The sequence below is a fragment of the Malurus melanocephalus genome, unplaced genomic scaffold (genome assembly GCF_030028575.1).
Source record: "Malurus melanocephalus ecotype Western Australia unplaced genomic scaffold, MMel_1.1 scaffold_2, whole genome shotgun sequence".
Taxonomy (NCBI): domain Eukaryota; kingdom Metazoa; phylum Chordata; class Aves; order Passeriformes; family Maluridae; genus Malurus; species Malurus melanocephalus.
The window spans coordinates 4,117,873-4,130,340 of NW_026623234.1; the positions used below are offsets into that span (position 1 = coordinate 4,117,873).

At 42.8% G+C, this 12,468-nt stretch overlaps 1 protein-coding gene across 1 annotated transcript; it reads left to right on the top strand.

Moving 5' to 3' along the window:
- Nucleotides 1-258: 258 nt before the first annotated feature.
- VPS18 (VPS18 core subunit of CORVET and HOPS complexes) lies at nt 259-12,223 on the top strand. The gene is made up of 5 exons (XM_057365508.1): nt 259-407; nt 5,269-5,410; nt 5,583-5,674; nt 6,380-8,250; nt 8,922-12,223. Exons 1-5 carry the CDS (start codon nt 317-319, stop codon nt 9,648-9,650), a joined length of 2,925 nt encoding a protein of 974 aa, XP_057221491.1. The 5' UTR covers nt 259-316; the 3' UTR covers nt 9,651-12,223.
- The last annotated feature ends 245 nt before the right edge of the window (nt 12,224-12,468 follow it).

A 12,468-nucleotide genomic window follows, 5' to 3' on the forward strand; every position in this document is an offset into this window, starting at 1 on the left:
TTGGTATTTCAACGTGGGCCTCTTGTTATGAGTGGCGGCGAGCAGAGGCCGCGGGCACTGCGCGGCCCCAAGGCCTGGCAGCAAGAGCACAGGCCGATTCGCCATCTCCGGGAGAACATCAGGGACACGACGGCCCGGGATGCGAAGCGGCGGCCCCGATCCCAGCGCCATTGAGAAAGGAGCGGCCCTTCCCTTTGGATCCCGCTCCGAGCGCCAGTGAGGCGGCACTGGCCCCCCCGGCGGCCCCGCCCCGCAGGCGCAGTGCGCACGTGACGCGGGTCAGCTGAGCGGCGCCGCGCTCGGGCCGCGCTGGGCCATGGCCTCCATCCTGGACGAGTATGAGGACTCCCTGCACCGCTCCGTGTCCGTGCAGCAGAGCCGCGCCAGCGTGGGCATCCCGCACTCSGGTAGGTGTGCCCCGGGGCCCCCCGTGTGCGGTGCTCCTGCTGAGAGGGGGAGGCGAGGCGGCAGCTCCGGGTGGGGAGCGGGGCATGCCAGGCTGTTCCGCCTGGAAGAGGTGTGTCACTGTGTGTGGCAAAGCATTCTGCTGCGGTTTGCTTGTTCCACGGCTTGCTGTGGGAAGTGTTTAGGGACAAGGGGTACTTGATTCCTGACACAGCACTAGCGATCCTGTGGTGCTGGTTATGTGGGAGGCCCCGGCCTGGAGGTGCTGCGCGGAGCAAACACAGTGCGTGAAGTCGCATGAGCCTGTGTGGTCACAACTTATAACTAACCACACCTCAGCCCTGTGCAGCTCAGAGCTGTGGTGGCGGGTTGAGAACATCTTGTCACTTTGCTTCCTTTTTTTCACTCGTCTCAGAGGAAGCCATGCGTTATGGATATGTGCACAGAAATTTCTGCACGGAGTTAGTTTCCTAACCCAGGAGCAGTTTACCAAAGACTTCGTTTCCTAGAGTGGTTCCCTTAGGCACACTACACGATGGCAAGGTGACTAACAAAGCAGTTTGTGTCAATACGAAACTTTTGTCTCAGACTATGGAGCTTTGTTATACTGTACTGCTCAGGGAAGCATTACTGTATAGTGTAAAGTAATGAATGGCGTGCTGACCAGTCAGTTTTTTCTTTCATTGTCGGATAATTTTATTCGATTGTTATTCCATGATAAATTCAATCTTCACTAGGTTCAATAACCATTCCCTACTAGATGCCACCTCTCAATATTTTATTGAGTGTGTCAGGAAAATGTAGGTTATGAGAGAATTCTGTTCTACCTGGTATTGTTATGGTAGTATTAGTTGCTCTGTGGAGTTGGTGCTTTTSAGTTATTAGTTTGGAAATACATGGACACATTCTTTCAAGATTTTTCCTTTTATAGGGTTGCCAGCTGGTAACCCTTGGGGAAACCAGGTGGTGAGGGTCATATATATGATAAGACTTGATAAATTCTGTCATATTGTATATATTATGGAGTACAAATACACTGCCAGAATTAYTCTGAGTCTAGGTACTGAAGTAGGTATGTTCCCCTTGTTTGTTTTGACATGCATAATTACTTTGTTGTGTAATGTTAGATAAAGAATAAGTGGCCTGAATAGGTGTTGTGGCGAACAGTGTTGGGACAGGCCATGTAATTGAAATAAATTTTCAAGCACTCAGCTTTTCTTCTTGACTGCTGCAACGTTGTCTCCAGTCATGACTGTCTTTAGCATTGAGAAATCTGCCTGTTTGCTGACAGTTGATGTTGGCAAACGAAGGCTGGGAGACTGCTTAATTGCAAAGGCATAGCCTAATCAGAATTTCAATTTTGTTCAATCAGACCACACAGGCAATTTTTAATAAAACGTGGGCTGGTAAAAGTTGTGAGTAATCTGAAGTTTAAGCAMATTTATTTTGAAGAAAGATACCATAGTTAATTTTCTGAAAGCACTCCTTAAGATTAGGTTTGAAATTTTGTAGATGTTGGAATTTACTCATCAGTTTCAGTGAGTTGTTCCCTGTGCTTGTTAAACTGTAGGTATTGTTTCTCAAAGTTGTAGATAACCAAGCAGTAACTCTGTATCCAGCCTAAAGTCCTGCTGCATTGTGAACTTCAAATGMTGTAGCTCCAGCTTTGAAAAGCCTCCTTTGACCCACTATTGACAAATACTGGTGAGCTTAGMTCTTTGGACAGATTAAAAGGTCTAAGGAAGTATGCAGCTTTGCCCAGAAATCAGGATGGGAAATGCTGCAGTAGAATTTTACTTGAACAGAAGAGGGACATTGGGGACAGAATGAGGGAGGAGACTATTTGAAAGGAATAAATGTTATAAAATAGACATCTCCTTTGTGTAGAGAACTGTATATTRAGGAAGCTCATCCTTCTTCTATTAGGATGACTGTTAACATCCTCATTTTAGTAGTGATGATCCTATGGGTATTATAAATGTAATGGATTTAAATGGCCTGAAGAATCCAGAATGCTGAAATCCAGTACACTGGCTTGAACTATGACTGAATTAAACCATAAACAGCTTTTCCTTAACTCTAAACCCCTACCTCTGTAGAGGTGATGTTTGCTCCCTTTCCTTCCGGTATTTAGGTTTCCTTGCTGTCTGAGTCAGCCTTACTTTGCTAGATGATGATCTGAAAAAAATTCAAGATTACCTGGGGGAATGAGACTTGATGATCTGACAATAYATGTTTTTATATCATAATCCTTCTCCTTACATATTTTTTGGTTAGCAATATCATGTGAATCTGCACCTTGGGAGCTTTGTGTACATGTTTTGTACTGCAGTTCACACCAGCAAATTTAAACGGTGGCATTAGAGCTCCCTAATCTGAAATAAGGAATACGAGTTCTTAACTGGAAGTAAAGGAATGCACACTTGCATAAATGGCAAATGCTTAAGGTGGATCAATGTGTAAGAAAAAACACGTGCTGAGCAAAAGGCTGCCTACTCAGATTGTGATTGCTTTGACTTTTCCTGCATGTGCATCTTTCTTCTGGAAAAAGAATACTTTAAGCATCCTGCAAGTGGTSTAGAGGTGAAGCAGAGGCAAGGAGAAAGCATTGGTGGAATAGACAATCAAAGGATTTGTCTGCTAGTAGCAGGCAACTTTCCAATACTACATTTTTTTTTCAACAACAGTAGGGCTGATATTAGAGTTTTTGAGGACAAGCTGGAAAAGATTACAGGTATCAAGCGTGCTTCAAAGTGGTGCTGTTAGTCCCAGTCTAGAGTGGGTCAGGCCTATGCTCATCAGCTGGGAAGTAGTGTGTTCCTCTGAGATACGGTTTCATGTTTCTTTTTTCCCTAAATTTACACTTCCTAGTTAGCTACTTAGGTCGTGGATGGCCTTAACTTGCTATAGTTCTTTTTGGTTTATTCTTTCTGCCCAAGGTGACAGCTGCATAGATCTGCTTGCTTTTGAGCTCCCTCACTTGCACATGGAGCAAAGCAGATGGGTTAACCTAGCAATGTATCGATCTGGCTTGCTTTTGAGCTTGAGGTAGTGTGGCCAGATTGAGAACCCTGGCAGTTTTCTTTGGCAGAGCTTTATGTGTGTATGGGAAATTCAGTCACTGGGAAAATCTGTCTTCTGGGACAGAAACGGATGAAACTTTGTGATAAGGTCTGTTGGTGGATACACATGTGTTCCAGGATTGTGCTAATGAGTAACATCACTCGGGTTTGGTTTTATGTAAATGTCTTATTTGCAGTTCACTGGCTTATCTGAACTCTTTCGTAGTTTTTTGCTTCCTCATAAGAAGACCATAAAGAGTTCCTTCTTTATTTAGGGATAGGATGGCATGGTCTCTGTAAGTCCCACTGTTGCTTGTGCAGACATCTACCCATCTGAAATGAAAACTAAATCCATTGTGCTGCTTTTCTGTGCTGCCACATGCATTACAGATACACCAGTCTTAAAAGTTTGTTGACTCCTTGCCAATGGCTCATGCCAATTATAGTCAAAGTAATGAGCTAGAACTGCATTTTATGTTTTGTTTAGCTATGCTGAAGATCATAAGACTTTTTAAAGCATTGTATTTCTAACGTTTTTATTTATTTACATACTTACTTACACACTTCTCCAGAAGTGTGTCACTTCCCTTAAGTAAGGCTTTCTTCATTCTCTGTCTTTCCCACCTAGATCTCCTTCGTAAGTAACCMCTCAACATGCCTTGCTGTGTTTTCCACATTTCCCAAGCTGGTTGGGATGAAACAGACKAACTGAATACCTAATTAGTTGCATTAACTTGCTTCCTCTGATGGCATACATGGCCATTTTCAGTTCTTTGATTTGTCAGGTTTGCTTGCTTTGCTTGCTAAAGTGCAGCATGGATCCTGTAAGGTCTCTTTGTCTTGTCAAACTTTTCTCTAGCCTTAACTTCATTGGATATTTCTTAGAATTTGGGCATAGTTTTTGAAAAGATCAGAGGATTAGGTTAGTCTGGCTCTGTCTTGGGACTTGCCATGAAACGATAAACCAGTCCGAACAGGGTTTGGCTGAYGAAGCAATTTATGGCAAGATTGGAGCATTGATTCAGCAATCACCGTTTCAGTCATTGCTTTGGTTCTAGTAAGTAGTTTGCATGCCTTCCAACAATAACTGGAAAGTTGCAATTAGGATAGTGTTATGATTGGTAAAACAGGCTTATGGTCAAAGYTTTACTGTGACCTCCAGCTGTGTTCTCTGCAGCAAATCATCCAACAGTCTTCTCTCTATGATGAAGTCTGCTATGTGGATTCAGAAAAGGCCATGGCTTTAAAAGTAGCTTTAGCTTGTGTGTGTTGGGTGTAAAGTATCATAGCTTGTTCAATTCCAGCACGAACAAGAGAAAAATATATTTCAATTATCATTGCAGCTGTCTCTTGGTAGCTTGTATGGTAGTGTCCAACCAGAGCCCTTTTTGTGTCTTGTGTAATACCAGCCATTCTTTCCTGTCTTGAACAAATAAACTGGCAACCAAAAAAACCAAATTACTTCGTGATTCTACTCTCATTTTCAGCATTTTATGCAGTTTATGTGACAATTTTATGTCATCCCTTGGAATTCTATGTGTTTTTAAATTAATAGTTATGACAAGTTTGCAGTTTTGTGACAAGGGAGTAAAGCATATTAATACTTTTCTTCCCTATTATACATATCTATGCAAGTGCTGCTCTCTGTGTTCATGCTCCATGGAGCACACTTCCATTGCAGTAAAACTTGGAACAAGAGATGATCCTTCTAGTCTTTTAGGCTGGATTTTGATGTAGTGTGGGGTTGTTGTTGTGGGGTTTTGTCTTGCATAGTTTTTAAGTGTTCACATTCTTTCTCCAGGATATGTCAGTGCACGACTGGAGAAGGAAACACCAATATTTAACAAGCAGAGGATTGATTTTGCTCCTCCAGAGAAAATTAACARCTTAGTGGTTTCCTCCAACCAGCTCTGTATGAGCCTTGGGAAAGACACCCTTCTCAGGTAATGCTGCCAGAGTCCTGAAGTTATTGCTTGTTTTCCCCTGCCTTCTTTTTTGTCCCCTTAAGTTGCAAGAGAACTTATATTTGCAAACTGGATAAAAAGCCAATATGAAGARCAGGTAAGGAGCTTCACGTATGTGAACTTTTGTTAGAAGCATGCTTTCTCTTTGCAGGATTGATCTTGGGAAGCCAGATGAACCTAATCAGGTAGAACTGGGACGCAAAGATGAAGCCAAAGTTTACAAGATGTTTTTGGACCACACAGGTGAGGCAGTGGGCCATGGATATTTACACACAGTGGATAGAGCAGAACAAGCACTGGTGAAGGAGTTCTCTTTCTGTTCTGCACATAAAGAGAGCAGATCAATCTTTTGTGGGTCAGACTCTGTTTCCCAGGAGCCCTGCCTACTGATTTGCCCTTTTGCTCTTATAAAGCATGGGCTTGTTGTGCCTGGGTTGTGTTTTTGAACTCTCTGAAATGAACACTTGCAGTTAGACTGTTCTGAGCAAGGCTGCTAAAACCAAAGGAAACGTTTGCAGTCACTCTGTGCTGTATGGTTTATATTAGAATTTTTAAAAAGTGCTGTAAAACATCTGCAGTTCTCTGCAGTAGCCTAGACTGATTTAAAAAAACTAAACAAAAGTTGGGAAAGAGATGCTCGTATCTCTTACCAACTGCCAGGGGATAGGAGGGAACTCTGGGAATTGTTCATTCTTAGAGCATTTATTGAAACAGAATACCTTCTTGCTAAAGCATCTGATACCAGTAATTTAACTTTGCAACATATGGACTACTGTACTCATTCAGCATGGAAATCCCCCTTGAATGCCTGGGAAAGTCTTGGATTAAGTAAGCTGATATTGGAGTTTATCAAATGTTAAGATTAGAAGCATCAGGAATTTGGCTTGCTTAGGCACAGTCTTGATTTGTTCTCTCCTTCTGTCTCCCAAACCCCTCTGTTGTTGGCAGGCTCTCATCTCCTGATTGCTCTGAACACCAGCGAATGCCTTTACCTGAACAGAAGTGTTCAGAAAGTGCGGGCTCTCTCCCGCTGGAAAGGACACTTGATTGAAAGTGTGGGCTGGAACAAATTTCTTGGTTCAGAGACCAACACAGGGCCTATCCTGGTGGGGACATCCCAGGGGCAGATCTATGAGGCTGAAATCTCTGTCAGTGAGGGAAGCCTCTTCAGCACTAACCCTGACCAGTACTTTCGACAGGTCTACACTCTGGAGGAGGAATCTGGACCTGCACCGGTCTGCTGCTTGGAAATTGAGCGAGTAATAGAAGGGAAATTTTTTATTATAGCCACCACTAGAAAGAGACTCTTTCAGTTTGTTGGCAAGGTGCCTGAAGGGACAGAGCAGCAAGGCTTCAGCTCCATATTTGCTGTGCATGCTGATCATCTGCCCAGCTTTCGGGAGTTTCCAGCCAACTTGGGTTTCAGTGAGATAGCATTTTACACTCCAAAATTGCGTTCCAACCCACGCTCCTTTGCCTGGATGATGGGAAATGGGGTTTTATATGGTACATTGGATTATAGTCGTCCTGATTCAATTCTGAGTGATGAACGRGTCTGGGTTTATCCTTCTGATATTGACATAACTGTGAACAAGCCAATATCCATTGTACTTACCCAGTTCCACTTCCTGTTGCTGCTGCCTGACCGAGTGAAGGCTGTTTGCACTCTGAATGGACAGGTTGTTTTTCAAGATCTGTTCCTGGAGAAGTTTGGCTCGCTGACACGCATGATTAAAGATCCCACAGTCCAGCAGATATGGATCCACACTGAGAAAGTAGTGTTCCGCTACCATGTCCAGCGGGAATCTAGAGATGTGTGGAAGATGTATATGAATATGAACAAATTCGATTTAGCAAAAGAGTATTGTAAGGACCGTCCAGAGTGTCTTGACATCGTGCTGGCAAAGGAAGCAGAGCACTGCTTCCAAAATAAGAGGTATCTCGACAGTGCCAAATGTTACGCACTGACCCAGAACTACTTCGAGGAAATTGCTCTGAAGTTCATTGAAGCCAAGCAAGAAGAGGCCCTGATGGAGTTTCTGATTAAGAAGCTAAGTAACCTAAAGCCTTCAGAGAAGACACAGACCACTTTGCTGACCACGTGGTTGACAGAGCTGTACCTGAACTGGCTGGGTGTATTGCAAGGAGATCCCTCACAGCGAAATCTCTATTTGGATACACGGGAGAAGTTTCGCACTTTCCTGAGCAGTCCTAAAAACAAAGACTGTCTTTTTAATAATAGAGCATCTATTTATGAGCTGTTGGCAAGCCATGGTGACACAGAGCACATGGTCTACTTTGCAGTCATCATGCAGGATTATGAACGTGTAGTAGCTCACCACTGCCAGCACGACGAGTATGATGAGGCTCTAAATGTGCTCTCCAGGCACAAAGACGAGAAACTCTTCTACAAGTTCTCTCCAGTTCTCATCCAGCATATTCCCAAGAAGGTAGTTGATGCTTGGATTTCTATGGGCTCTAGACTGGATGCCAGGAACCTCATTCCAGCCCTTGTTAACTACAGCCAGAGTGCCAGCACCCAGCAGATCAATGAAGCCATTAGATATATGGAGTTCTGTGTCTACCAGCTGGAGGAAACCCAGCAAGCCATTCATAACTACCTGCTGTCTCTTTATGCTTTGTGTCGGCCAGACTCACTGCTGTCATAYTTGGAGCAAGCAGGAACCAACCCAAACAGGATCCACTACGACCTGAAGTATGCATTGCGCCTGTGTGCAGAGCACGGGCACCACCGTGCATGTGTCCATATTTACAAAGTGATGGAATTGTATGAGGAGGCTGTGGATCTCGCCTTGCAGGTATGTGTGTGTCTGTGCATGCTGTGATACACAGGAATGTAGCATGTAGTTACCTTGAACAGCAGAGCATGGAAGGGAACTCAGACTCATTGGTACCAAAGCTGTGTGGCTAAGCTTGGAAGAAAGACCTGGCTCTGTTAATGTTCTTCTGTKCTTTCACAATTGTTTTAAGCATGCAGCTGACTGAAAAGCCATAACTGAGGGTAGGGGCATGGAAAATACAAGAGGGAGTGCTRTCTGTCTCAAGCTGCAAGATTTATGCAAGATTGGTATACCTATTGTTAAGGATTCTAATTACTYCCTATTCCTGGCTTTGATACTTATTGAATAATGCCTTTGTCAGCTTAATGTGACCTTCAGAAAGATGTTGGATATTTTTTTCTATTGGAATTACTATGTCTTTGCTGAAATGTGTGGCCAACAAAGACACTCTAACATGAATTTGCCCTTTCTGTGCTGGCCTTTGTTCTCTGTTGGGTAGCAAGCAAATCTTCAGTGAGGAGAGGTGTTGGACATGTAAACAAGGAGCAGGCCAGTAGTGCAGTCCTAGGCAGTGAGATAGCAGTAGAGGTTTTCTAAATGCCTCTTACAATGAACAGCAGGCTTTGAAGTTGAATGGTGGATAAATAGAGGGAAGCTTAACTCTGTTTCTTTGTCTGTCCAWCTTATAGGTGGATGTTGATCTTGCCAAGTCCTGTGCAGATCTTCCTGAAGATGATGAGGAACTCCGGAAGAAGCTGTGGTTAAAGATTGCTCGCCATGTTGTTCAGGAAGAGAAGGATGTCAAGAAGGCAATGGCCTGCCTCTCCAGCTGTGCCCTGCTGAAGATTGAAGATGTGCTGCCATTCTTTCCAGACTTTGTCACTATTGACCATTTCAAGGAGGCAATCTGTAACTCCCTGGAGGACTACAACAAGCACATTGAGGAGCTGAAAAGGGAGATGGAGGAAGCTACGCAGAGTGCCAAGAGGATCCGAGAGGACATCCAGGAAATGAGAAATAAGTATGGCTCTGTGGAGCCTCAGGAAAAATGTGCTGCTTGTGACTTTCCACTTCTAAACCGCCCTTTTTACCTTTTCTTGTGTGGTCACATGTTTCACTATGACTGCCTCCTCCAAGCAGTTTTCCCAAACCTTCCTGCCTATAAGCAGGCAAAACTTGAAGATCTTCAGAAGAAGCTGGCAGTTACCAGTCAGCCATCCAAGAGCCACCATCGTCCCAAGGATGCAGATACCATTAGCTTGGGGAAGGGGCAGCCGAGCCGGGAACAGATCAAAGCTGACATTGATGATATTGTGGCAGCTGAATGTGTGTACTGTGGTGAGCTCATGATCCGGTCCATTGACAAGCCTTTTATTGATCCCCAAAAGTATGAAGAGGAGATGCAAAGCTGGCTGTAGTTTTCCAAACCTTCAACTGTCAAACAAAATGTGAAGCTTCTGTGGTGGGAATATAACCTCATGGGGCCGGAACACAGTGACTTCTGTGCAAAGGGGAGTGTGGTCTTTTTGCCAGGGTTAGGGAGAGCTAGTCTAGAGAAATGGGGAGATAGAACTATGGGGAGYGTACTTAGCAGATGTTTGCTGCTTGCAGTTCTTCTGAGGTTCTCAGTGTAAAGCTAAATGGAGTGCCTTGTTGTCCAGAAAGAATTGGGAGCAGCCTGTGATTTATCTGCCCTRTTGTGTGGTATTTGTTTTGATGAAGACAAGCTGAAAAAGAAAGGTAGTGAAGGACACTAAGCAGTGTAGTCTTCATTGCTTTCAAAGCTAGAATTGCCCTCTGCTTCCTTTTCTTCAGGAGTTGATGGTTATATGTGRTTACATACATAGAACCTGAAATGACAAAAGCTCTTCTGTATGTATTTTGTAAACATCATGCTACACAAATACATGTTTCTACACAGTGTAATACAGGAATATGTATAATTTTCAAGCAGGAGTGTCTCAWAATACACTAAAGTAATTTGCCTGCAATTCAAGATGTGTAATTCTCTTTGTCACAAGCTTTATGRACAAGACCACACACATTCGAATTTTCTCTAGGTACTGGAAATGCCTGTTCACTCTTACCTTTCTCTCTCCATCCTGTTTMTACTATGACGGCCTTTGTATGGAAGGTCTTGGTTTTGTCTTCACCCCAAACCAGAACTGATACATGCAATAGTAAGGTTTCAACTGATACTCTGCAAGCAGGAACACAGTCTGTTGGTATTGCCTTGCTGTGGTTCTCTTCAAGCTGCWCTTGAGCAGTAAGAGGTTTGCTTAAGGGTAGTCTACAGAAAAGTTCTGTTGATGTGAAATTTGTTTTKCCCTTTGAAGCCAGTACCTTGTGCCTAAACAGTTTTTTGCCTTCCACGTTTTGGAAAAGGCTGCACATCAATGCTTCTATCTATTGCTCCAGCTTGGAATATTTTTTTCCCAGAAGGTAGTAGCAATGACTACATTCTCAGTGAGAGAAGAAAAAAAAATTATTAGCAGTTTAGCAAGGGTTCCTTGTTTTATTTTGAAGAAAATAAAATTTTGATGAAGTTTTTCTGTTTGGGACTGAATCACAAAGGTAGTGATTGAATTGAACGTTCTAAAAGAAAATAYACAATTCTTGTAATTAAGGCAATAGAAATTACTGTCTTCTGAAAAACCCCAGTACTTTCACATGACTATATGTGCTTGTCTTGAGTACCTCTCAGTCTCTTAACAACTTACCCTGTTTGTAGGGTTATAGAAATGGGTCTTTGTATCATTGTAGGTGAATATGAATTGGTTTCCTCAAGGATCTGAGGAACCTTGAGTTCAGAACTTCAAAAGAACATCTTTTGTTGGGAGCATCAGCCTGGAAYGAATGAATTTGATCTGTGTAACATGACATGAGTAATAAAAAACAGATAAGTAAGCAGGAAGACCTGAGGTTCCAAAATCCTGTTTTCTTTGGTGGAGCCATGGGATAGGCAGTCTTGTTACCACATGGTGATGGGTGTTTGCTGTCTTATCAGAAAGCACTGGTTCAGTGGTTCCATTAAGCGGTGGTTCAGAAAAGCCACATGCTGTAGTTTTCTTTGGCTCTGGATAGCCTTTTRCTTTGAGTAAGTCAGTGGGTCTGGCAGAAGAATTTGTGATGAAAACGAAATGTGATGTCTTTTGAAGTTTACCATTAAACCTATTATAACTGGCCCCTCRTGTGAATCATAATCTTTTCCTGTAAGCAGTGTGATATTTAAGGTTATATATGTCATTATAAAACAACATTAACCTCCCACCCAAAGCAGTTTCTGGTCAAAGGTAAGTAGCTGTCTGCCCTTTAGCAGAACACAGATGTCAGTTCATTGTGACACAGGGGTAATTTCAAATTATTTTGATCTTAATCCTTGYTCCGTCTCTTTTGGGCTTTTACAGAATGCTTTCCTGGTATATTAGAATTACTATAGTTCTCCATTCTTTTCCTGTTTGTGCTACAGAAGTCACATCACTAAATAGACCATTGCAGACTGATCTCGTTGATAACACTGGAAGAAGCTGTGGGAAGTGAGGCATAGCAAATAAATAAAAACCCTCTAGTCTTTGCCTGACATGAGGTGGTAGGGAAAGGCACTTCTGATTACAGTCTTTGGTATTAATRGGTCTCAGTTAACAAAACTAGAACTAGGTATATTTTTAATGACTGCTATGCAATATTTTCTGAGGGCAGTCGGCATGTGCACCAGATGGACGTACCAAAAATCTCATGCTTCCACACCTTTGTTAACTGAAAAATCATTGAAGTGATTTGCTGTCAAGGTTATAGAGAGTGTTACTGCAAGGACTGCAGCAGTGATTAAATGACTAGTGCCAGTAATACAGTAATATCTTCTGAACATAAGGCATCTTCTGAACTTTCTTTACATTRTCACATGCTTCAAATGTTTTAGTAATCACTTAACTGTGCTTCTTGGCAATTTTGCAACATCACTCAGTAGATAAGGTAAGAGGGTTTATTTTTTCTTGGGGGGTGGGGTGGAGTGTGGTGATGGAGGGAAGTGAACTGCTTACCGTTGTCCCATAAATCTAATCTGTGAGATCTCTTCCTCTTTGCTTTCAGAATAGCATTTTTATCTTTTCTCCTTGTAATTTCAGCACAGYTACATTTTAGAACTTGCAGTCCTTTGTATGTTTTTTTAGCTATGAATGAACTGTACCAGCTGTTAAACATTACGTGGCCTTGGGTCTTGTCCTTGTCTATGAATAA